Raw genomic sequence first — 27,345 nt, forward strand, 5'->3', positions numbered from 1 at the left:
ACTGTTTAAATACAGTAGGTAGACGCCATAGTCATAAAATTTTTAAAAGAAAGATACATGTGCATACATTCTATTAATACTGCATAGAATGAAGACATCATTTAACCTTTATCCTCAGAACAGAATGAAAAACAAGTGACTTGTTAAAAAGTAGGAGTATGGTTTGGCACACTGTGACACATATGTATAACCATAAAACAACTCTGATCGAGATAGTGAACATGTCTGCCACTTTCCAGATTTTCCTTGTGCTCATTTACCTTTCTGCCTACTCTTTTCCAAGGCAGTCACCAGTACTGTCACTGTAGATTAGTTGGTGTTTTCTAGAATTATATAAAAATGGAATCCTTCTGTGTGTGCTTTTTGGTGTTATCTTCTTTGATGTATTATTTGGAGATTTATCTGGAGGAGTACAAGTCCACCGTATGTGGACCACATATGCATATATATCACATTTGTTTACTTGTTAGAGATTTGGATTATTTCTGTTTTTTGGCCATTACAAATGAAGAAGCTGGAAATATTTTTACAAATTCTTCATTTCCTATGGTGGGTTCATACTCACATCTCACTACGAAACTTTTCCAAAATGATTTTGCGGTTTTATATATTGCTTCCAGTAGAGTCCCTGTTGTTTCACATCATTGCCAACATTCAGAACGGTTGGTTAATTTTCCAATTTGGCCATTTTAACAAGCATGTTTGTATTTCTTTAAAGACTAATGATACTGAACATTTTATGTGCTGCTTTATCTTTCTTGGTATAGTGTTATCTTGCCTACATTTTAAATAGATTTTTATTTTGAGTAATAAGGATTCTTTATATTCTCTAGATAAAAGTTCTTTGTCAAGAAATATGTTTTGCAAACATACTTTTCCAATCTGAGAGATAAAAGCCATTTTGTTTTAGGTGTTTTTGGTGCTGGACATTGAGTCCAGGGCCTTGTATGTGCTCTGCCACTTAGCTGCTCCCTCCAGACCACACTGACTTTTTGTGGTTGGCATTGAACATCAGACATCATGTGTGCTAGTTAAAAACTGTTACCATTGGGCTACATTCCTGGCCCTTCATTTTTCAAAAGCAGTGTTTGAAAGAGCAAGTTTTTACTTTTCACAAAGGAGGACTTACTCCTTTTCAAAGAAAAGTTCATACTTTTTATATTGTATTTAAGAAAATTGCCAAAATCAAGGTTACTGAGACTTTATATTTTCTTTTAGGAGGTTTATAGTTTTAGCCCACATTTACGTTTGTAATCCATTTGGAATTAAGTTTTGTATAACTTTGTATAGGTAAAAGCAAGATGATGATGATGTTACTTTGATATTGCGACCCAGTTCTAGCGTTATCGAAGAGTATATGCTGTCCTGGTTAAATTACCCTGACACGTTATAAAAAATGAATTGGCTGGGGATTTAGGTCAGTGGCACAAGCCTCTTGGCAAGTGTGAGATCGTGCATTTGATTCCTGGTACCATCCCCCAAAAAAGAATTGGAGATATATATATATATATATATATATATATATATACATCCAACATATATATGTATGTATGTATGTATGTATATAAAAAATCAGTCTCTGGGCTCTATTCTGGTTCTTTGTATATTGCATTGATCAATATGTATCTTGCTGTGTTTAGTGCAACTATAAGTTCCTTGGAGTCAGTGTCCTCCAACTTTCTTTCAAAATTGTTTTGACTGAGGCCTTTGTATTTCCATATAAATTTCAGAATCCGGTTATACATTTTTGCAAGAACGCGTACACTACTGGTTCATTGGAGCTTTGGGATTGTATGGAATCTATACAGCAGTTTGGCAGAAAATTGACATTTTACTGTGAACCTCTGATCCAGGAGTGATACGTATCTTCTGCTATTTAGGTCTTCTTTAATTAGCTTAGCAGTGCTTGGTATAAAGGAAAGTAAATCCATCATACTCCTTAGAACTACACTTACGTTCATATGCTATATTTATACACTAAAAATTGCTAATGTATTTTATGTATTTTGAACTATATTCTACAACTTTCCTAAATTCATATACTCAGGTTTTTTTCTTTTTTGATAGAGTCCATGCAATTTTTATATAGATAATCATGCCCACAAATAAAGATAATTTATAAAATACAATTTCCTTTTCCAGCCTGGTTTCCTTTTATCTCATTTTTTCCTTACTATGGCATTGACTAGAATCCTCACTATAATGCTAAGTAAAAGTAATGAGTAAATGTGTTTGTGTTGGTCCTGTTCTAAGGGAAAGCATTCTGTGATTTACTGTTTAGTCTTTCATAGAGGCCCTCTTATCAGGTTAGGGGAATTTCCTTGTATTGCTAGGTTGTTGAGAATTTTTATAAAAAACAGATAATGCTTTTTTTTTTTTTTTTTTTTGATACTGGGGATCAGACTCGGGATGTTAAGCTTATCAGGCAGGCACTTGAACTGCTGAGCTAAATTTTTACAGATGACTTTCCTGCCTTTATTGAGACGATTTTTTTCTTTTCTGTTATTTTCTGATAAACCATGTTAAGTTGAAAAATCATTGCAAAAATACATTTAATACATCACTGAACATCATAGCTTAACACAGTACAGTGTAAAATATTGATCGTTTATCCTTGTGGTCATATATCTGACTGAGAACTGTGGCTCCCAGAATCACAAGAGTGCTGTACCAAACACCTTAGTGCAGGAATAGACCAAAATTCAGAATCTGAAATTTAGCTTCTAATGAGTGCATATTTTATACCATCATAATATCAAAACCAATAGCTCCAAAATAATAGTAAGACTCAACGAATAAGCTGGGATGGTGATATATGTGTGTAATACCAGTACTCTGGCAGCCTGATCCAGGAGGGTTGCAAGTTTGAGTTTGACCTGGGCTACGTAGCAATTTAGTGAGACCTAGTCTGCAAAAATAGGGTTAGAATGTAACTCAGAACAAAAGCCCTGATTTCAATCCCCATTACCCATCCACCCCGTCAACAAATGAGATATCAAATTTAAAAGTTTACAGCAAGGGGAAGAATAGAGTGAAAAGAAGATAACAAACAGACTGAAGGGAGAATGTCTTTGCCAGTTATTCTGACAGGATTAATATCCAGTCTACATAAACTCATAAAAAACAACAAAAAGCAATCCAGTCAAGAAGTGAGCACACTGAACCGGCACTTCTCAAGTACAAATTGTTAATAATTACATGAAAACATTTCTTTTTTAGCCATCAGGGAAATTAAAAAAAACTACATTGGGAGTCCATCTCATCACAGTCAAAGTGGCTATTATCATTAAGAATACAAAAAACAATAAATGCTGCTAAGCATGTAGGGGAAAAGGAATTTTCATACACCATTGGTGGGAATGTTCACTAGTACAGTTGCTGTGGAAAACAGTATAGTAGATCCTCCAGAAACAAAACAAGTAATTGGATTACCATATGATCCAGCTATACACTTCCTCAGTATATAGTTGAAATTAAAAGTTGGCATACTGTAGAGATACTTGCATCACCATCTTTACCAAGGCACAATTACCAAGTCGAAGAATCAACCTGAGTGCCTGACTATGGGTGAATGGGTAAGGAAATGAACATGTATACAATACACTGGCCATGAAGAATGAAATGTGATTTACAAGAAAATGGAGCTGAAGATCAATATGTTAAGCAAAACAAGCCAGGTTCAGGAAAACACATATCGTGTGTGTGTGTGTGTGTGTGTGTGTGTGTGTGTGTGTGTGTGTGGTATAATCTAGCAGAAAAAAAAAAAAAAACATGGCAGAATAGAAATTACTGGAGAAAGGAAGGGGAGACAATGGGTAGATATGATCTATGAGCAAAGTATGTTATATGTGTATATGAAAATACCACAATGAGCTGGGGCTTTAGCTCAGCAGTGTAAGTGTCTGCTTGGCAAACTTAAGGTCGTGAGTTCAATCCCGGTATAAAAAATAAAAAGAAAGAAAGAAAAAAGAAAACCACAAATCTTTGATTTTTGTGTAACTGTTAAGTACTAAATTTTTAAAACTCAAGTTGGGACACTATTGTAAATTGTTTAGTGCAAATCAACCTTCTATTCACTAGACAGTAATATAACAAGGTCCTTTAAAAATACACTGTTGGAGACCCAGGTGTGTTGGTGCACACATGTAACCCCAGCACTTGGGAGGCTGAGGCAGGATCAGTTGAGTTCAAGGCCAGCCTGAACTATATAGAATGTGACCCTGCCTCAAGCAACAACAAAAAATATACATATATGCACACGCACATTGTTTGATTTGGTTTGTTAACATTGAAAGAATATTTTTGCATCCATGTTTAAGAAGGATTAGTCTGTATTTTTTACTATCTGACTAATTTGGATCTACTGGCCTTTTGAAATGACTTGAGAACTGTTTACTCCTCAGTAATCTAAAAAAAATTGCATGGTAACTTGTATCTCATCACTGTTAGTTACTCTGGCTAAGGTTTACCAGTATGACTGATTTTTTTTCATGAAACCAAGTTTTGGTTCCATTGAAATTTTAAAAAATATTTTTGGTCTTACAGATCTAATTTATTTCCCTCTTATTCTGGGTTTTACTGGGTATCTGTTTTCTAGTTTATAAAGTGGATACTGAGGGACATGGGTATAGTTCAGTGGCAGATCATTTAATTAGCCTGTGAAAAGGCCTGGGTTTGGAAACAGGTTAGTAATTGGACACCTTTTCTCATTTAGAACATAGGTATTTAGTAATTTAATATTATTGGTTATTGCTCTGTGTACTTAACCTTTGGTATGTTTTCATTTTCAGTTCAAAATGTTGACTTTCTGTTTATTTAATCTGATCCAAGGGTTACAGTGTTCCTAAATAATTGGAAATTTTTCAATTTTTTTTTTTTTTTGTCTTTTTCCTTTTTATCGGTACCGGGGATCGAACTCATGACTGCCTGCTTGCAAGGCAGGCGCTTATGCCACTGAGCTACATCTCCAGCCCCATTTTTCAATTTTTTAAAAAAATTCTAATTAAAAAAAAAACTACCGTGTATACTTTATTTTTTTTTTTTTGAGATAAGATTTTGCTTTGCAGTTCAGGCTGGTCTCAAACTCACTGTGTAGCCCAAGGTGGCAGTCCTCTCTCTCATATTTTATCATACTGACAAAAAGTTAACATGGGTGGTGAGTAGGTATGATAGATGATGGAAACAGAAAGGATGGGTTCTGTGGCATCTTCAAAAACCTACATATTGCCGGTACAGTTCAAGAGTCAACATGGGCTCCTCTCTGACTTATGGCCCCCTAACCACTTTTATGTTATGGTTTCATTTTCCTTGTCAGATTTCGTTTCTCCTTGAATGAAGATGAGAGAATAAGAAAAAGGAAGCTATTGGAAGAGAATGTAATTTAGGATAATCTAGTCTTGTCAAAGTCAGAAATTACTACCTGATGTGGCACATACCTGCACTCAGGAGCTGGAGGCATGGGGATCACTGTGAGTTGGAGGCCAGCCCGGGCTGGTGAGAGTCTGCCTCAAAAACCAAAACGAAAATCCTCAGAAATTAAAAAGTGAAGTTGCTAATGTACAAGTAACAAACACACACGTACAATGATGCCACTTCTTGATCCATAACTTAGCTGATTCATGTTCCTCTAAGTTAACAAGAATCTCCGAGAACTGGTGGGCAACATGGGGCATAAGCACCGCAACAGCTAGCTCTTCCCGAGATAGTCAAGCGTTCCAAACGTATAACCCTTTGTGCTTGTCCTTCAACTCTGAACTTCTCCCTCAAAACAAAATAAAAACCCTACCATCCTGGAAACTTTTTTCCTTTAATTTCTTTAAAAAGTCCCTTCTGCTTACTAAATATTTGTCTTTCAGTTGCTATTCAGGCCCCTGCAGCCACATACTGCCCTGACCCTTCCAAAGACACTTCTTTGGCAGAAGTTATGAATGACAGTCTGTTTAGCCTGTCTGGAACCTAGCACCACTGATGTTTCCAAATTTTAGCCTCTTTATGTATTTTACCTTTAGTCCCAAAATAATCCCATATACACACATGGTCCTAAATATTTTTTTCATACATGTAGCTAATTTTCATACATGTAGCTCCACTGTTGATTTTCACTGCTTTAAAAACATCATTTTCAGTCCATATTCATAATGTCCCTTCACTTAAGCTTTTAGCTGTGATTGTTTCCCCTTTTAGAAAGGTCCTCGCCTAACTCATTTATTCCTTAAAGCCTACCAGAATTTATTCCTTTTGTCTGTCCATGTGATATTGTACCTAACTTTGATTATGGCACCAAACTTGTCATGTAGTGCTGAGTTCCTTTTAGTTCTTTTTGTTCGTCTGTTTGGGGACAGGATCTGGGTTACAGCTCAGGATGGCCTCAAGCTCATAAACCTGCTGCCTCAGCCTATGAATGCTTCCTGGTCTGGCTACATTTGAAACCTTTGTGTTCATCTTTCTATGGCCAGTCCTCCTTGAAAAGTGCAGAGTTGGAGGTATTTATTTCTGCAGGTTACACTTGTTCACCTGCAAATTTTCTGGCTAAATAATTCTAGGAAGACTTTTACCCTAAGAGAATCTGATCTAGGAAGATTCTGTGATACAATGTAACTTTATATTCCTATAACTGGACAGAACCTTCATTTATGTAGAATCAAGCTGGTGGGAAGCAGTGTTTAGTTAGAACTAAGGTCACCTGCTGCTCAGGGCAATCATACCTTTTCCTGTTGTGTGCTTTTATCCAAGCTAGAAATGTAATCCTTTAAACTGGTTAAAGATGAAGCTTGAGATAAATAAAAGGTAAGAACCGTGGAGACTAGGGGTGAGTGTCAATATGCTATGATTTTTTTTGTACATCTTGTGAGCAGAAAGCATTGACAGTTTTGAGATAAACTTTGAGAATTTATGTATAATGAACAGCTTTGGAAAACAAGAAACTTTATCTTGTTCTAAGTCAGTGAGGCAAATCTTTTGGAGACTTAAGTGTCAAACTGTAACCAAAAAGCACTTATTTATCACAAAGTGCCAACACTGCAATTAAACTAGAACACTGAGGTTTGGTCTAAACTCACCATATGTTAATATCTTTTGTCTTCAAAGGAAATCCACCACCCCTCTAGGTAAACCTTCTGGCAGCTTTTAGGAAACACTTGAAGTCATATTCACAAACAAAAGAACTGGAGAAGCCACATGTAGTGGGGTATGCCTGCAATCTCCACCTCTTTGGGAGGCTGAGGCAGGATTCCAAGTTTGAGCCTACCGGGGCAATTTAGTGATTTAGTAAGACCCCATCTCACAACTAAAAAGGGCCAGGAACATAGCTCAACGGAAAGGGCCTGCTTTCAATTCTCAACACCAAAAATACAATACATAAAGAACTGGAGAACTCAAGTCAGGTGTCTCTGGGCTCTGGGTGTTCTTGCTGGTCCTCTGCCTACCTCCTGTTTTAACTTCCTTCTTCTCCTTTGGATGGGTCAGTACCACAGCTACTCTCGTCCTAACACTCAACAGGTTCCTAGGCAAGAAAACCATCTAAAAGGGTCTGAGATAACAGATTAAAATACCAAGTATAATTTGTGTTACCTCACCTTAAATCACTCTATTTTCATGCCTAATTCTAAATTTTAAAACACTTGAATATAGTATCTTCAGAGATACTGATCTTAACTTTTATTTCACACATGAAAGGCAGCCTTTTGGCCTGATGATTATACCATGATCAAACTTATTTTACATCACAAATATCCTGACTCTTGACTAAAACTCTTGTGTGAACTCACTGCCTAAACCACCTTTGGCCAAAATTTAAGTCCATATGGACTCTACTTTGGGATACTCAGATTTATTTGAGACAGGCTCTCGCATACTTGTCTTGAACTGTGTAACCCATGGCGGTCTTAAACTCATGGTAGCCTCATTCCAAGTGCTGAGATTACAGGTAGATGCCATCATTTCCAGCAAGACTTTTTAAGACTATAAACCTTATATAAAATAGCCAAAGTATTAGTTTCTGTGTTGTGAAAGAGGTAAATTCACTTTGTGTCCTATAAAGTAATATTCTCAAGTTCCAAAGATAAGGATGTAGTTCTTTTGGAGGACCATTATTCATTCAATTAGTGTGTTAAAGCTTACAAACATACTAAAATTGTCATCTTATTGTTGATTTAGCAAAAAAAAAAAAAAAAAATCAATTTAGCAGAGAACTAGAGGTAGAATTGCTATCCATTTCTTTCCCCAAACACTTGTAAGTTAAGACCAAAGCCAGGCATGGTGGTGCATACCTATAATCCTAGCACTTTGGAGGCTGAGGTAGGACTGCTGTAATTTGAGGCCAGTTCAGGTTATGTAATGAGTTGGAGACAAGCTTGCACTACACAGTGAAAACTCTGACTCAAAGAACAACAAATACAAAAACCATAAAAACCCATTTGTGGGGCATGGTGGTACATGCTTGTAATCCTGCACTTGGGAGGCTGAAGCAGGAGGATTGCCAGTATGAAATACATAGTCATCGTGAGTTCTTTTCTTAAAAAAAAAAAAAAAAAAAAAAAAAAGCAAGCAAGCAAACAAACCCATCTACTGGTACCCTATTTTGATTTACTGCCCAAGTGGATATTGAATTTGTGATTATTTCTGCTTCAGCCTCCTGAGTAGATGGGATTATAGGTGTGAATCACTATGCCCAATTTGGACTTAATCACTCTTTTGGAGGAGGTGGGGTACCGGAAGTTGAACGCAGAATCTTGCACTTGCCAGATGGGTACTGTGCTGCTGTGCTGTATCCTGGCTAATTATTACTTTTACACTATTTTCTGGTTTGAATTATACAGTCTTCTTGAGTACAAATAACATTAAGATTATAATCTGTTGACTTCTATAGATACAAAGTACTATTTAAACTGCAATTTAAATAGACTTCAATTTGTTCTACGGATCTTCTGCTTAAATTGTATTTTAAAATGAAAGCTTCTTAAGATTTTATCACATCATCAAGGGTAGGGAAGTATGCTTTCCAAAGACTCCAGGTGGACTTCCGGGAGAACATGGCGGACAGATAACAGCAACTACCGGAGGCTCTCTGAAAAACTAGGCTCAGAAGCCAGATATGGTGCAGACTAAAGAGACATAAGCAGGTGGAGTTATGCTCTGCTGACTCAGGAACGAAATGGGCTGAGAGAAACCAACTTGGAATGCAGTCCTGGTGCTAAAACAGGAACAGAAAAGTCTCGCTGCTGAGGCTGGACCCTGCGCCATTGGAAGCCGCGATTTGGGTTTCCCGCCACGCAGTGGCTGGCTGCCTCTACATCGGCTCGGCAAGGAGAGAGACGCGCGGAAACTCTGAGAACGGGAGTCTGTGAACGGAGTCGAAAACAGGACGGGCAGGGAGGCATGTTCTGACTTGTGGCAAGGTGAGTGAGAGAAACTGACACTCCACCACAGTTTGACTCCAGCGGACTTTCTGGGCCCGAGCAGTCCTGCAGGAGCAGGGTGCAGTGGAGACTCCAGCCACACATCCCCCTCTCGGGCGGGATTGGTGAAAAGTGCCTGGCCTGCGTGACGCTGCCGGCAGACCCAGTAGGCTGGCCCAAACCAGATCCCAGAGACTGACGGAGGCCGGGAGGGGCAGGCCCCCGCGTAGGCTGCCTGGTGCACAGCGGTGAGTGGGAACACCTAACCGGGGCAATTCGATCAGGCTGTGGCTGACAGGGAGAGAAGCTGGGCCTCTCATATAAGCTTGCATATATAAGGAACAGAGAATATGGGAAGAGGCAGCAACAAGAAAGGCTCCTCGGCCCCTAATTCTGAGAAACAGGCAATAGCAGACACCGCACCATTACACATAAGGCGCCATATAGAGAGCCTCATAGACCAATTCAGGAATGAAGTTATCAACGACCTGAAGCTAGAAGTATGCAAAATAGTTAGAGAAATGCTAAGCCCCACCCAAGAAAAAACAGATGGTGGAATGGAAGAACAGAAAAAGAGGGGAGAATTGTTTGATGGAGAAAACAGGGAAAGCATAGAATACGTGAAGCAGGTTCAAAGGGACTACCAAGAAACTAAGAAGTCTATCGAAGACTGGCATAACAGCTTGAAAGAAACTAATGACAGACTATCTGAACTGGAGGGCAGATTCGTAATATGGGAGAATGAAATGAAAAACTTCTTAAAAATAACAAAGAAACAAACAGCAATAATACAAAGACAAGAAGATGATAAGAGGATCCATAACTTAAGGATTAAGAACATAAAAGAAGAAGTAGGGACACAAACAAATGAACTACAAAAGCTACTCACAGAAATAATCCAGGAGAATTTTCCTAATTTAGCAAAAGGTAAAGATACTCAGATGTATGAGGCATACAGGACCCCAGCTACCTACAACCCTAACAGAGCAACACCCAGGCATATCATAATAAAAATTCCAGAAATTCAATACAAGAACAGAATATTAAAAGCTGTCAGAGACAAGAAACAGATCACTTACAAGGGAACACCCATCAGAATTACAGCAGATTTCTCTGCACAAACCATCAAATCACGAAGAGCATGGGGGGAAATAATTCAAGCTTTGAAAGATAATAATCTCCAGCCAAGATTGAGATATCCTGCACAACTGTCCCTGGAAATTGATGGAAAAACAAGGTGCTTCCAGGATAAAGAGGAACTGGGGGAATTTGCAACCACCAGTTCAACTCTACAGAGAGTATTGCAGGATATTTTAAAAAAAGAAAAATACAAAGAATCCAGAAATAGTGGAGGCCACAACTAATGGAGCAGAGAACAAAGTGAAGACAAACTGACAGCTATTGACAGAATAAGAGCTCAACAGAAATGAGGCAGAGAAGATTGGATGATAGGAACAGCTATTTTGGAGAAAATGACATCTTAATAGGTAATACTGATTTAGATCATCTAGTTTTGAAGTCTCATCTAGCTTTTGTCCTTCTGTCTCCAATGGTCTAAATAGGTTGTATCTTACTGGATTTTATTATGTATGATAGTATAAGCAAAAACCTTTTAAAGACAAGGAGATTATACAGAAACCATTATTCATTTTCTGTTAGTCGATTCTAAATACTCTGTAATGCTGTCATTCTCTTAAATGGTTTTACATTGTTTTGATATACTTAATGCTACAGTATACGAAGTTGTACTCAAGGATTTCAAGGAAAGAGACAATATGGTAACTACTTTTAGGTCAGGATTATCTGGTGGTGAAACACTATTCTGCTTAAATGGTTATGTTTTGATCTGTGCTGTTTCGTTGTTATGCCCTCTTTTATCTCAATCTCCACTCCATTATTTACTTTTTTAATACTTTTTTAAAAAATTTTTATCCTTTTAATTAAAGGAAAAAAAATAGCAGGATATATTATAGTAACCCACTTTGACTTTCCATTACCTCGATTTAAAGCCCTGTATTACTCTCACCATCTTGTTTTTGACTGAGGTTCCTCTATTCTGTTTTGCTGGATAGTATCAGGTTCGAAAATTTAGGCATCAGCTGTGAAGATAATGAGATTCATTATAACGCCCATTCTCGTTGACTTTTATCTACTTTTGAAGACCTACAATGTCTCCAACGGTTTGGCTTTGTGGGTTTTGTTCTTTACTGTTTTGTTCAATTGTATTATAACTAATGGTATAGGCAATTCTATTAGAGATAGCGGGAGGCATTATGGTAACCATTGTTGATCACCTTGTATTATGTTTTCACATTATCTATTATGTCCACCCTTTTGACTTGACCGATTCTGTTCTGTTATGTCTCATTTGGTTTTACTCTCTTCCAAAAAAGCAATAAGAACCGTGGGAGCAATGAAACCCAAAATGTGTAATAGTCATTGTACAAAGGAGAGGAAAAGAAAGTACTCTAAACTATATAACTGCATGTATATTTAAGTGTATAAGATAGAATATGATATCACAGTTTTATTGGATCATTGAACAGAACTGTTTGCAGTATCATTGATGGAATGTCCACTTTACAAGCTTTAATTTTGTGACTTGAACAATTATTTCTAAGATGACAATATGTAATCCATTAACTAGTAATTTCCTACTGTTCATTTTTTTTCTGCAAATCTGTATAACTTGTACCCTTTCTCTGCTTTTTTTTTCTTTTCTCCTTAAATAAAATTTAAAAAAAAATCAAAAAAATAAATAAAAAGGCTTAAATTTTTTATGGTAAAAAAAAAAAAAAAAAAAAACAAAGACTCCAGGTGATGGAGGACTATGATCTCACCAATGGGACCTGAAGGAGAACTTAGCTAGCCTAAATCCCAGGTCTGATCTGCAACCTTCTATGCTGCTGTGCAAGTACAGTGCAGATGCAGGTAATGAGTTAAGTCAGCTGGTTCTCCAAGGAAACTACCGTTTAAATCTGAAGCCACAAGAGAGTGACCGAGTTTACCCAATACTATCATAAATGAACAAACTACCTATCTTTCTGTTCAAAGAATAGATAGAAAGCTTGAAGGTAATATTTATTTGGTGAATTTACATGTGAGGTCATTTACAAAAGAAAAGATACAGACAGATGCAGCTTTCAGTGCAGTTTCAAATATTTTCACAACAGGCAACGGTCTGTGAGAATCTGGAATGACTGTAAAGAATGGCACATGCTTCAGGGTTTTTTTCCTATCCAACCCCAAGGGGAAAAAAGGAAGATGGGAAGGACACATCAGTATTAATGTAATTACAGCCATGCAAATAAAAACTTTTTTTAAAGTCAGATCAGAGATGTAGAACATGTCTGCATTTAAGGACTGCCATAATTTAGAAACAAAATACAGAGCTTTCCAACTTCCCATTGTCTCAGTCAACTCATTTGCCCCTACTGAAATCAGCCAGAGGCCTCCTCAATCTTTTCAAAGCCTGATCTTGAAAGGTGAATAATTTCTACCATGACAGCATTTGTAAACAAAATCATTTTTAATAGAATAAAGCACCCTGTTAAAGAGGGCAAAATGCTTCTTTATTGTCAACAACTAGACTTCATTTCTTGACAAGTGTAACAGAAAGCTTGCTCTTTTATTATACTCACATCTTAAATCTCTCCATGTCCCAGACACCTCAAAATACTTTTTATGAAAACAGTCACTTCCTCATCAGAAAAATCCAGCATATGAGTAAAAGGATGGTCTATAAAAGTGACAACTAGAAATACACCTTAAAGTGGTTCCCGAAATAAGGAGCAGAACTCCATGAAACAAAAATCTGCTGTCACTATCTGCAGTGAAGACCTGGGCTGCGGCCATTAGTCCTAGGTTAAGGTTCAACAGAACACACTTTACATGTACTTATTAGCATGCTTAAAAATACTGGCTCAAAATTTTATTTAAGCACAGGTAGTTTAACGCATTAAATCTGTCATTTTCAAAAAATACTCTGCTTTGGGTACAAGATTTATATTCTTTTTGAACCTTTAGCCACCTTTTGTTCACTAGAAAATTTATGATAAATACTCCCACATATCCCACTTATTTCATCTTTGTTCCGACTGTACACATAAACAATTCATACTTTATTTAAACATACATTAAGTAGCAGTACTCATTACACAAAATAGCTATGGATAATTACAAACACACTTGCTTTCCTCTTACCTCTTTTTCTGGTCCATTTCTCACTAGGAGTCTTCATATATTTGTATATAGCAATCAGAATATTTTATTTCTGAATAATTTACTGTATGGAAACCAACTGCTACAGATTTTCAGTTTTTAAAGTTCTGCAGGATCAGAGGCATTCTCCATGCTGACAATGATTTAAAGGGTCTCAGTTTTACTGTAATCTATATTTAAGTTCTGCATCCTTAAAAAAAATCAACTAAAAAGGATTATTTGAATATAGGAATCTATTTTACAACACTTACTGTGTTAATTTAAAAACATTATGTAAATACTCATATATTGTACACATAAAGTCAAAATCATCCAGAATATAACAATCCCCAATCCCATTAAATAAAACCAAAAACAAATCAATAAATCAAAGTTTTTATTTGCATGGCCAATTATTTTTTGAACTCTGCAACTGTATTTTAATATCCCTTTAACAGGTTCTAAGCTTTTGTTGCACAGGGAATAAAAGCTGCAAGACCAAAAACTTCCTTTGACAGCCACGCCCACAACACTTAAACATGAAACAGATGTAATGATTGACACCACAAAGGGGAATACTCAATTCCACCATTCAACATGTTCATGACTGTGTTTATGGTTCAGTTGAAGAGGGAGTAAACTTCTTTTAAAAAGAAGGTCGGTCAGTCTCCTTTCCCCTTGTTTTATAATGTTGGCGGTTTTAACCCGTATTTCTTTGCAACTTCTGTCTGGGCATGGGCAGCATCACAAAGGGAATACAGGTGTGCCATCTCCATTTCTGATTTGGCCAGATTAATGGCTTTGTTGAACATGTCAATGGCTTTCTCCATGTTTCCTCTGAAAGAACAAAATTTCAAACATTCTCAGATTAAGCAATTCACAGCTACTTTCTCCTTCATTCCCATTTATTTAATTGTAAGGTAAGATTTACAACAGACTTCTTAAAACAACACAAAATTCAATCATACGCTGTAAATCAGGTCTTTAATCCAGGTTCTATAAATGCTTCAAATTAAATGCAAAAAATATTTTTTTGTCTTTTTGACACAGGGTCTTATGCAGTTCAGGATGGCCTTGAACTCACTGTGTGGTCCAGGCTGTTCTTAAATTTGCAATGATCCTCCTGCCTCAGCCTGCCAAATTCTGGGATTACAGGTGTGTGCCACCATGTCCCACTAATGCAAATTGTTTTTATATGTACACTATTCTAGGAAATGAGTTTGGCTCAAAGGTTTGGAAACACTGTCCTATCCTACTCTGTTAAGAGAATATTTTTATATATTTGCACAAGGCAATTAAGAAATAATTTGGTATTTACATGCAACTGTCAGTATAGAATTGTCAAAAGAACCACATAGGCATGATGGCGCATGCCTGTAATCCCAGTACTCAGGAGGCTGAGGTAAGACGATCACTGTGAATTCGAGGTCAGCCTGAACTATATATGAGTTCAAGGCCAGTCTGGACTACGTAGTGAGACCCTGTCTCAAAAAACCCCAAAACAACCCTCTTCCTCTCAAAGAACCACACCATCTTTTCCTTTCACCCATGCACCCACCTATCTTTTCTGGTTACTCTACAGGAGAGAAGAATTCAGGAAAGAAAGAATGATAAAAAATAAAATAATTCATGCTGGTTCCTGACAAGATAAGATGGCAAGATCAGAGAGACTGGTATCGATGAAATATGAATCAAATCTTGTCTTGACTGCTGGCTTACTATGCAGTCCTGTCCATCTGGGCATTATGTCTGCATTTGTCAAGTAAACTAGGGATCATATGATCTCCACCATTACAAAGGTGAGGGGATAGATCAACTGAACATCTGGAGGACACCTGAAGTTCAGTACTTGGCCAAACCCAATTTTTTTCTTTATTTTTGAGAGAGGGTCTTGCCATGTAGTTTAGGCTGGCCTTGACTTGGCAGTGATCCTCTTACGTCAGCCTCCCAAGTGCTGGAATTATAGGCATGTGCTTCTATGCCTGGCCTACACCAAATTTTAAAGAAAACTCAGAGGCTCAGAGAAAATGTTGAACTTGCCCAGTCACTAGGCTGGCTGCTTCTTTATAGACAGATTCAAACCTGAGGTACCCTAGCTGCCAATGCTGTTAATTCTGTTCTGCCTAGAAAACACATTACAAGATTTTTTTCCCCTTCCAATAGGAATAATTTAGGTGAAAAAGAAAGAACACACATATATTAGAGAAATATCCAGTTTCTCTTCCTATGTGTAAGTCTGACTTAAAACAGCTTTTGTAAGTGTAACTTTTAGTTCAGAAGAATAACACAATAAGGCAAATCAGTTGCATAGTTTTTTGTTTTTTTTTGTACCGGGAACCCAACTCACAACCTCGCACTTGCCAGGTGAACACCTATGCTGCTGAGCTAAATCCCTGCCAAGTTGCATGGTTTTGAGGGAATCTTATATCCAAAGGTAGAACAAACTTTAAAAATTTAATGGATACTGACAATAACATACGTTAATAAGAATGACATACATGGAGCTGGCATAATGTGTAGGGACAGATTCTAGAAGTTACCTTTGCACTTCAATAGTTCCCATGGTTTCATATGCAAAATCACATTTATTATCGATTTCAATAGCTTTGCTGATAAGCTCCAAACCTCTATCCAAATCTTGCTTCCACTGAAGCTGAAGCAAGCTGCAAATGCAAAGAAATAGTCAGATATGATCATGGTACAGTATCAAAAGGAAAATAAATGCCTATGATTTCATTTTATATCCTCAGTAAACATGTAAGAAGTTCCTTATTATGAAAAGCAGTTGAGCTGGGGATGGAACTTGCAGTAGTGTGGAGGATTAGTATGTTCAAGGCCTTGGGTTTGATCACCACCGAAACAAAGAAAGGGGAAAATATATATATATATATATATATATATATATATATATATATGGCTAAGTCAGTGATGGAAAATTTTTTAGAGACTCAGTGCCCAAACTGCAGCCCCAAACCCTCTCATTTATCATGAAGTGCCATCACTGCCCTGTGATTGCTATTTATCTGGTGCTCGGCTGCAGGGCCATGCTGAGGTGACTTGGTTCTTCTTCTGCCAACAGAGAGGGCTCTTGTGCCTGCTGCAGCTTATGCACCACTGGCTAGGTTCTACTATTTTTTTGTCGTACCGGGGATTGAACTCAAGACCTTGCACTTGCTAGGCAGGTGCTTATGCCACTGAGCTAAATCCCCAGCACTATTCTTCTATTGACAGCTCATATCCCTCATTTTTCCTTTCTATAAAGTGAGAATTCTTATATTCCAGTACATGAACAGGAAAAACATCTATATTTTCTATTTTGATACAAGCAACATTTGACAGGATGTTCAGAACCAAAAATCCTTACTCTAGAGTGAAAATACTACATCTACTAATTTCTATATAAGAATAAAATAACATCCACAAGTATTAAGAAATTGTGCAAGTGTAATTCCAGCACCCAGGAGGCTGAGGCAGGAGGATCATTGTGAGCTGGAGGCCAGCCTGGGCTACAAAGTGAGTTCAAGACCAGCCTGAACTGTATAGTGAGATCCTGTCTCAAAATTAAAAAAAAAAAAAAAAAAAGAAAAAAAAGAAAGAAAGAAAGAAAGAAAGAAAGAAACAAGACACTGGTCACTTAAGTAGTGATATTTCTCTATTACAATCCTGTTTCCTCAAAGGTCAAAAGAAAGTCATTTTATTATCACCGTAGGGAATTTAGTATATTATTGGAACAAACAGAACCACAAAATACATACCCTTTATGAACATATGTTGTGGCATTATCTGGCTCTAAATCAATGCATTTATCATACATTTCATCAGCTTTACCAAATTGTTGTTGATCTGTTAAGGCCTGTGAGGAGATATTTTAATTAAGGTAAGTGTTAACCTAAACAATCAAAAGTACACTGCTTTTAATTATTAAAGTTGACTTCATTTGTTACCAAATTATGAGGTTTAAAATAATTATTTAAACTGCTTTTTATTGGGTCTATGAAGGCATTCTTGCAAACATAAAATCTTTTTTCTCCAAGCAGTTATATGGAATCAGATAATCTAATAAAGCGGCAGAATATAGAAAATCCCACTTAGTGACAGAAAATCTCACTTCAGTATCACATTCACACAAGTATACTCATGTTTAAATAAACTCATTTATATATATGCCTTATATATTTTAAGGCAATTATTTTAAGGGCAATATTCATTTGAAAGGGTAACTTAAGATGTATGTGTTAACTATCATCAGAATCATTCCTTAAAAACGATTGATTAAAAATAAAAGCAGCAAAATAAAAGCAACAATCAACTACTTTTAAGACTAATTTCATGGCTAAAATAGAAAGTGTAAATGGCTACAATAATGCAAGTGCTGATGAGGTAAGCTGCTCACAAAAGTCAACATTTCAGAGTAAAACAGGAAAATGTACAACTGAGGAACATCCTACAGAAAAGTTTTGTAGTGTTTGTTTGTTTTTTTGGTACCAGGGATCAAACTCGTGACCTCACACTTACTAGCATTTACTTTTTAAAAAGCTATTCAGTGCCCTTTGTTGTCTTATATCCTCATAGAAATCGACACCAAAATTTGTCTGAATTCCATGATGATTAGATGCAATGCAGTCTCCCTCAATAAATCCTCAACCTCCTCCATAAATTTTTCTTAGAACTTGCCTAAAGATAGCATGAAGCAAATTAAAAAGCAAAGAATGGCTTAGAAGTTTACTAGGAAAACTGTTCAATGTTTCTTATTTCTGTGATGTTTGACGGGGAAAAGCTCCAACATTTCTTTTGGAATAAAAGGAACAAGCTAAAAAATATTGAGATGGCTGGGTTTATACAGGTACCAAAACAATTTCCAACTTAAAAATGAAGAAAACGCTCATTTAGAGATCATTTATTTGAGGGAACAAAGTAAGACATAAATCGTTTTCAATGAAACAGAAGATTTTAAATTTAGAAGTAAGTCTTTAAGAATTTCAGACCACAATAAAAGTTTATAATTTAAATTCTACTTTTCATAATTTCAATCCTAAATGAAGAAAACTCTAAAAACTTTAGAGAAGCAGTTATAGTCTAGTTTACCATTAAAAGGATGATGATCCAACAGAAGTAAACCTTTTCATGGATAGATATGTTTGCTACCAACTATACACAGTACATTTTTTCTAAAGTAATTATGTTTTTCACAAATCCAATCCAAATCAAAACAAGACAAATGCTTGCCTTAATCTTCCAATCCTTAAGAGATTAAGGTCATGGTTTCCAAGTTATATAACACGGGAGGTTCTCCTAACGTGATGTGAGATTTAGGATCGTCCAGGGGGCCAAGATCAGCAAAGCAAGGAGAAAGCCAATTGCTTCCACATTAGTTCGAGCCAGGAGAGCACTGTTTCCTGCTTTCCATACTGAGCTTCAGCATACAATGTATCTCTTCAAACAATTTAAAAAGTCACAGATACCTGGGCATACAGTGCATAGCCTTCAGCGCATCTTGGAAATTTCTTTATGACCTCTTCAAAACCTTTCATTGCTGCTTGGATTTGTGAAGAATTGTTTCCTGTATATGCCTGGCGATACTATTTAAAAAATTAAAATAGGCCTGTCAAATCAAGAATTTAAAACTTCTAGAGTATTAACACATTGTAAAAGACATACAAAATTACATAAATCTTATATGGAGTGCATCCAAAAGAATTCTAGGAAAAAGACTTCAGGAGCAGGGACCCAAAGCCTGTTAAACTAGAACCTCAACCACTACATAATTTTAAGGTGCTCAATAATCTATAAATGTGTCCAACCTGCAAGGTACATGCAGCCTGGGATGGTTAGTAGTGACCCAAAACACTGTAACTTTAACATTATTATGTGACTTTCTTGGCAGTATTTTTCATGATTTGATGTGCTGCTGCTCTCTAGTGTGGAATGCACTGGTAATCACTGAAAGCAGTGCAGTCCTTACTGTCTCTGCACTTGCCACACGGCTGGTGTGTCAGACGTTAGACATGCTACTGAAAACTGGCGAGTAAAACTTCACAGAATTTCAACCTACCTAAAAGTATGTGTACCTGTGAAGATAGGTGCTTATTGTTACTAAGCAGACATAGAAGTTTCCTTATTTATTAGACTTGGGCTTGTGCTACTTTGTAAAATATCCAGTTAAAATAAGAGGGAGAAATGATGAAAAAAAATTAAGAGGTGTTATATATAGATAGTAATTCTCCACAACGAATATAATCATTATGCATGGCAACTATGTACTAAAAAAAATACATGTATATACACAAGTTGAAACAGTTTTTGATCAGCTATGGTGTAGAAAGTACAAAAAAGTATACTTTTTTGCTTATGATATCACTATATATAGCATTACTAATATTAGAAATGTTGTAATGAAAAACATCAAAAAAGAAAATTTTGCTACTTACATATATTAACTATGTTATGTATTTTATATGTGGTCTAAGACTTCCTCTTCACTCAGTGTGGCTTAGGCGAGCCAAAATATGAGAAAACCATGAATACATCCTTCTAGTAAGTTAACTTTACAAATAAAAAGGGAACTTCTACAATAAAAAACTTTTATAATTTTTTCCAACTATAATGTTTATGTCACAGTTTCTTTAAAAGAATATTTTTTTTGAGCAGGGTGTGGTAGAGCACACCTGTAATCTCAGTATGAGACTGAGGCAGGGGAACTGTTGCAAGCTCAAGACCAGCCTGGGCCATAAAGTGAGCTCAAGGCCACCCTCATCAGCACAGTAAGACCCTGTCTCAAAAAGCCAAAAAAACAAGATGGGAAATTAAACATTGACTTTTGGGCAGTAATGGGAATCAAACCCAGGGATGCTCTATCACTGAGCTGTATCATCAGTCTTTTTTATTTTTTAATTTTGAGGCAGGGTTTTGTTAACTTGTGATTCTCCTGCCTCAGTCTCCTAAGTAGAAAAGAAAAACAGGAAACTCTTTTTTTTTTAGGAATCTGGGTATAGGGAAACTGGAAATATTTAATTTTATTTGAAATGGACTTACTTTACTTTCTTAGCTTTGTGTTTTTGAGTACTAAGAAACAACTTATAAAGGAGGGATAAAAGAGCAGTTATATTGGTGTCATGATTATACACTATTTGACTTTTTGTTCAGATTTACTATAGAGAAGCAGGGAGACTAGCTCTGTTCAGTATAAATGTCAGGACAAACATTTATTAGGACAAACTCAAATATCGAGAGAAATACAAGAACTAGCATCGATTAACATATAGGCTAACATGTTTTCCTCCCTGTAGTTCTGTTTTGGGTGAAAAACAGATGATCGTAATACTCATCGTTGCTGATACTGGGAAATAAAAATGATGTTTAGAAATTACAAAAGAAATACCTACCAATGCAAAACATTTCTGAGCTTGTGCCAGGGCAGACTCAGGCCTCAACCTAATACATTCATCAAAATCTGTCACTGCTTCTTCAACTTGATCAAGAAGTATTTTCAGCTAAGAAAAGACAAAAGAAAACAACAAACCATGTAAGTAAATGTAACTGAAAATAAATTCACTAGTTAAGTATATTCTGTATTTCTTTTGCTACAGCTAATGATCAGTATGTAATAATTATTCAATATAGTTTTGAAACAAGGAACTAGAACATTAGGGGTGGATACTTTTATTTATTTTTTAAAAATGTTTTTGTTTTTTTGAGACAGGGTCTCACTATGCAGTTCAGGCTGGCCTTGAGTCACTTTGTAGCCCAGGCTGGTCTCAAAGTTACAATAATTCTTTTGCCTCCCAATTGCTGGAATTACAGGAGTGCACCACCACGGCCAGCATTTTTTTCCTTTTTAAAAATTTTTTAATTTTAAAGGAAATAGTCTCAAGTATGAAACTGGTATCCATTTCTTTAAAAAGGGCAATGTAAACTTGACACTTTGTCTCTGTAATTTTGATCATTATTATTGATTTTTTATTAAGGAAGTTAAACATTTCTATCCTACTTAATTTCAAAGTAGATCAGATAAAAATAATTGCTTTACAAATTAATCTTTTTTGAGACAGAGTCTAGTTATATAGTTCACGTTGGCCTTGAACTTGAAGTGATCCACCTGCCTCAGCCTCCTGAGAGCTGGGATTATAGCTCTGTGCTATCATGCCTGAATCAAATTAATTTTAAGACATTACCAGTAAAGATGAAAATGTCAAGAATTTTGAGAGGTTATCTCGGCCCTTTACCCCCTCTAGGAAGTAACAGTAGATAAAATTCTACTAGAACTTAAGCTTTACTGTTATACAGATAGCCCATACTTTCCCTTATACGGCATTCTAAGAAACCAGGTTAAGCAAATTATAGTCACATTTTTTCCATGTAATGCTATAATTGGGAAATGTCTTCTTCATTATATATTTTTCCTACAAAAAGATACTATGTCTGATAAAACTCCATTCAGAGGGTTTTTTTCCCCCTTTGGTACTACTTTGAGTCTAGGCTAGTATTTTCTTACAGTAAAAAATCCAGCCAGGTAATATGATATGTGACTAATCCTAGTACTTAGGAGGCTGAGCGCAGAGGATTATCACCAGTCTGAGGCCAAGACAGGCTATATAGAAGATCGTGCTCAAAATAAAAAAGCGCAGAAGTATCATCATCCTTTTGATTTTGGCATAAATCCAAAATACTGGCAATCAATGTTTTGCTTCTTTTTTCCACAGGTAACAAAATTATGCAGACAAATATTTAAGGCAGAAATAAAGGCTAATAAGCACTATAAACTACAATATGTGAAATAACAAGAAAATGCCATTAAACAGCTTGAACCCGATATCAGAACGTTAGGTCTAAAAACCGACTGACCTGCCCTCGGTGGTGATACACATCAGCGTTCTGAGGATCGATGTCTGCTGCCATGTTGAAGTCCTGAGTAGACAGTAAAGGCTGCTGCTGCTGCATGTACATACTGCCTCTTTTGATGAGAGCATTTGCTCGAAGCTAGAGCCCCAAATGAGAAAGGAGTCAGCATTACTTTTGTTGAATATTTAGTTTTTTGAATAAACTGATATAATTTGCATACTATAAAGTTCATCTTTTAAAATGTACATGCTAACTGCCTTTAGTATGTTTAGTAAGGTCAATATGCTAAAAGCAGTTGTAAAGGAAATTTTAAAGCTTATAACCTGATAGTATATTAAGAGCAGGAAAGGCAGGCCCAGACTGTTTAGACTCAGCCTGGGAATCTCCCATGCCAGCTGTAACTTGCAAGATAAGACAGAGCTCCACCAGAAGGTACATCTTGTTGTGCTAACTTGCTTCAAGGACAAACTGGATCAATTAAAGACTATGATTCTTCCTGTTCATGCAAGCCCCGGACCTTAAGAAATCCCCTTCAGCCCAGAACAAGTCTGCCTAAAAACATGTGACCCAGCCTATGTAACTAATTATAAAATAACCTGCTATCAGCTTTCTGTACTTCTTGCCTAAAACGTAAGTGTGTCTGTTTAATCTCCAGGCGGGGCTAATGATTTGGAACTCAGTTTCCCCCAGCCTGCTCCTATCATGCAAAGTTGCCTTCCAACTCCTTGGTGCCTGTGTGTCTTCCACCTGACTTGGTCCTGATTTTTCCACGTGATCACCATGATGGTGGAATGACAACAGGTGGTCAACTTGTACCACCCAGCTGAACTGAATCAGCATGGTGCTGGCTGTGGATGGCCCACCTGAGGATTGTTGCCAACTAAAAAGAACTGGAGGAAGTGGTAGTGTTGGTTCTTCTGTTGCTGTTAAGTTTTCCTGGAGGAGCTGGTTAAGCTTTTTTCCTGATATGAACTTGGCTGTTTTCACTGACAGAGGAGCTCAGGACCTTGTTGTTGCCGTGAATGGCTGCAGTTCACTTTGGGGGCACATTGGTCGTCACTTGGAGCACGGATTCCTGGCTCTGGAGGGAAGATAGTGTGCTCTTCAGTCTGCTGGAGAAGCTTGTCACACTGGCTTCCTGATGCAATCTTGGCTGTTCTCATCATCGGAGCTCAGGACCTCTCCACTGAGGATGGCTATGGTATTTCAGGGAGCTCTGGTCCTTATTTTGAGCATGGCCTCCTGGCTGTAGTACAGATTGCTCTGCCTACTGGCACAGATCCTTTATCCCGCTGGCACAGACTTTCATGAGGCATTATCATGGGCTCTCGGTCTTCAGCTGGAGTCATGCAGGATACTTCCACAGCATCTAGGCCTTCAGTTGGATTCTTTGGGTCTCAGTGTATGGGCAAGTTTCCTGTACTTTTTGGTATTTGACTCTTTGGGTGACTATTATAAAATAATTCTATAAATTATGTGTCCTGTATTAAATTGTTTTCCTTACAAACTCTGACTACAATAACCACTAATTCCAGAATATTTTCATTATCCCCAAAAGAAATCTCCTCATTCCCTTGACCACAGAAACAACCAATCTTCTTTCCGTTTCTATAGATTTTAACATTTTGAACGTTACATATAGGATATAGCCTTTTTATCTGGCTTCTTTCATTATTTCCCCAAAGTTCACCCATGTTATGGCATGTGTATTAGTACTAAATTCTTTTTTTTTTTTTTTTTTTTTGGTCTTTTTCCTTTTTATCGGTACCAGGGATCGAACTCACGACGGCCTGCTTGCAAGGCAGGTGCTTACGCCACTGAGCTAAATCCCCAACCCAGTACTAAATTCTTTAAATCTGAATATTCCATTTTATAAATATACCATGTTTTATACATTTATTAGTGATGGACATTTAGGTTTCTTCTACCTTTTAGCTATTGTGAATAATGCTGCTATGAACATAAATGTACAAATTTTTGCCTTTACATACATATTCAATACTCTTGGGTATATACCTAGGAGAAGAACTGCTGGGTTACAATGTATATTTAACTTTTTGAGAAACCGTTCATATAATTTTTAAAGAGGTTTTAACATTTTACACTTCCACCAGTAATAGGGTATGTGCAGGATGTTTTTCTTTTTCATGTCCTCACTTGGAATTGTTCTTTTTAAAGTTGTATCTTGCAGTGGTTTCATTTATAACTTTCTAATGGCTAATGATGCTAAGCATCATTTCATGTTATTATTGGTCATTTGTATATATTATGAGAAGACACCTATTCAGACCCTTTGCCTACTTAAAATTAAGGCCTTTTTATTGCTGAATTCTGTATTATAATCTCCTTATCAGATAAGTGATTTATGAATATTTTCTCCTATTCTGTGAAAGGTGTTTTTTCTTTATGGTGTCCTTTCAATCATAAACAGTTTAAATTCTGACAAAGTTCAATTTTATTTTGAACTTTTGGGAGGAGCAATTATGCTTTTGGTTATCTTATCTCAGAACCCCTTGCCTAATACAAAGTAATAAATATGTACTCTGTTGTCTTCTGTGAGTTTTATACATTTTTAGCTCTTACATTTAGGTTTTCAATCCATTTTGTGTTAACTTTTACACATCAGAGACATCATTACTACTTGTAAATTTTGTTCAGAGCAGTACCACACATACATACATACATTCCACCAAAAATGTATATATACTACTTCAGGAAAAGAAAATTTGTATGATGTTTTTCAATAAATATTCTCATACAGGGAGCCTAAAGGATTTCGTGTATCACAAAAAACCCACGATACTGCTGGTCTCTAGGGAAGAAATTTCAAATGCACGTACAGCAGCCTCAGTGATCAAGGTTACCCAAGCAGCAGTTGCTGTGCTAATAAACACCTGGAAGCTAATGGCCATCACTCTGAGCACCTGTGGTAAATGAAGGGGCAAAAGGGAGCTTGTCCTAATTTCATGATGTCTCAATAAATTTAGTATTAAAATAGTTACAAAAGTTTTATTTTCCAGAAGTATGGACACATATTTTTGGCAGACTGTGTGTATACATATATCAACATTGATTATACATGTCAACACATATGGCAGTGGTTTCCACAATTATAACAAAAACCCACAACAAAATACAGTAATTATAGTCATCAGGAAAATCAGAAGAAACAAAATTAATATTATGAGGCATTTTCAATTTGAAAATATAATTTTGAGATGAACTTTTAACAAAGATTAGGCCCCAAACACATAGATGGCTCATCTTAAAAGAGAAAAAAGCTAGAGTTCACTTAAGAAGGCAGCAGGCTACAGAAATGCTGACAAACTTGTGAAGATAAATCACAGAACTCAATAGATCCCACTGAATCTTCATTATGGAAATCATTACATACACATTAAAAACACTTGAAAAATGAAAAGCTATTTCAACCACACAACTGCAAAAACTTTAGTATTTTTACATAGCATATTTTTAGAGCCTGTTTCTTTCTTCATGTAGTAAGATCTTTCTGAATATACTGCCAATGTATTTATTCTTTGTAAGTATATTTTAAAATCTGGAACTACTTTTTATATACTACTTATAGCATTATTGCCCTTAGTATAATCCAAACAGTCCAGTGCAGTAGGTAGTGGCTACAAGGGGAAGCTGAAACTTCTGGAAAAATATTTTACTTTCTTGGCTGAAGATAAATATTAACATTTATATTTCAGATTCATAGCACCAACACATTCATCTTTAGGTTTCTTCCAAAACAAAATTTTGGAAAATGGCACATGAAATGCTAACATATCTGGCAAAAGATCTACTTATTGATTTTTTTCACATGCGCGAACATTTCAAAATGTACCTTCACATTAGCTTCTTTCAAACTTATGACCTTATCTAAATCAGGTTTGGCAGCATTGGCATTGCCAATAAGTAAGTAGAAGGTAGCTCGGAGTAATAATGCTTCTGCCATGTATTTTCCTTGAGCATCTATTTCTTTTGAGCATTCACTTATGATTTTATCATAGTTTTCTTCTTCCATGTACTGTTTGGCTTTTAAATATCCAGAACTGAAAATGAAAACAACAGGAAATTATTTACTAAGAAAAAAATCAAATGTTAAAACTTGTCACATTTAGCATGCCCAAGTTAGGCAATTGTCCATTTTCCTTTAATAAAGCTAATCAGCCAGTGTGGAACTAGTTGGGAGAAAGGTTAAAAAAACTATCAGGATTTCTGAAGCTGGTTGGGAAGTTTTTGATGCAGTGTAGGGAAAGTTTTAAAATGAAACAGAACCCATGGCCAAAACCTGGCTTAACACCTTGGCTTAGACAAATATGTGAAAAAGTAAGCTAGTGAAAGAGAGACATCATGGATAAAGGATCCTGTCTCATTCATCTCCCCATCTGTGGCACATTAATAATAGCACTTAATAACACAAGAACAGAAGAATACGAAATAAATGAGCTTAGTGCAATATAAGCCAAATGAGGTGTAATCAGAACTGTGCTTTGTAAAGATTCTTTTGTAGAGAATGGAATAAAGAGTATGACTGGAGACAGGGAAATACAGAAGAGTTCTCACAGATTTACTGTTTTGCCTAAATAGACCTAGAATTCATACATATGTGAATCAAAAAAGTAAATTTAAAACAAAACTCTTGTATTAAATAGATCTTTAAAAAACAACTCTATTTTTAAAATATGAGTACAATTTTATTCTTTTAAGATAGTAACTCACTGGAGATGCTCATAGAAGGAATTTTTAACTGAAAATAAAAACAAAACAAAAACTTATACTAGATGATCTTTGAGCCATCTTCTAATATATATAGTTCCTAATTGTAATGGCTGGATTTCAAAATGGCATGAAAATGGTATGTTTCAGTAGAAACTATACTTTGAATTTTGATTTTGCCCTG

General features: G+C 36.3%; 1 protein-coding gene across 2 annotated transcripts in view; it reads right to left on the reverse strand.

Moving 5' to 3' along the window:
• Positions 1-12,463: 12,463 nt before the first annotated feature.
• The window catches only part of Tomm70 (translocase of outer mitochondrial membrane 70), a 40,204-nt gene continuing 25,322 nt past the window's right edge, over positions 12,464-27,345 (reverse strand). Inside the window, exons 6-12 of one of the 2 annotated variants that reach the window (XM_003469247.5) lie at positions 26,287-26,494; positions 22,437-22,571; positions 20,978-21,085; positions 19,058-19,174; positions 17,351-17,448; positions 16,136-16,258; positions 12,464-14,432 (exon numbers count right to left, since the gene is read on the reverse strand). In XM_003469247.5, coding sequence (XP_003469295.1) covers positions 14,279-14,432; positions 16,136-16,258; positions 17,351-17,448; positions 19,058-19,174; positions 20,978-21,085; positions 22,437-22,571; positions 26,287-26,494 — 943 coding nt within the window. In that variant the 3' untranslated portion in view covers positions 12,464-14,278. The remainder of the gene's footprint in view (positions 14,433-16,135; positions 16,259-17,350; positions 17,449-19,057; positions 19,175-20,977; positions 21,086-22,436; positions 22,572-26,286; positions 26,495-27,345) is intronic. The other variant, XM_063224831.1, reaches the window with a different exon arrangement.

This window comes from Cavia porcellus, unplaced genomic scaffold (genome assembly GCF_034190915.1).
Source record: "Cavia porcellus strain 051 isolate PalLab524CR breed Dunkin Hartley unplaced genomic scaffold, mCavPor4.1 scaffold_15, whole genome shotgun sequence".
Taxonomy (NCBI): domain Eukaryota; kingdom Metazoa; phylum Chordata; class Mammalia; order Rodentia; family Caviidae; genus Cavia; species Cavia porcellus.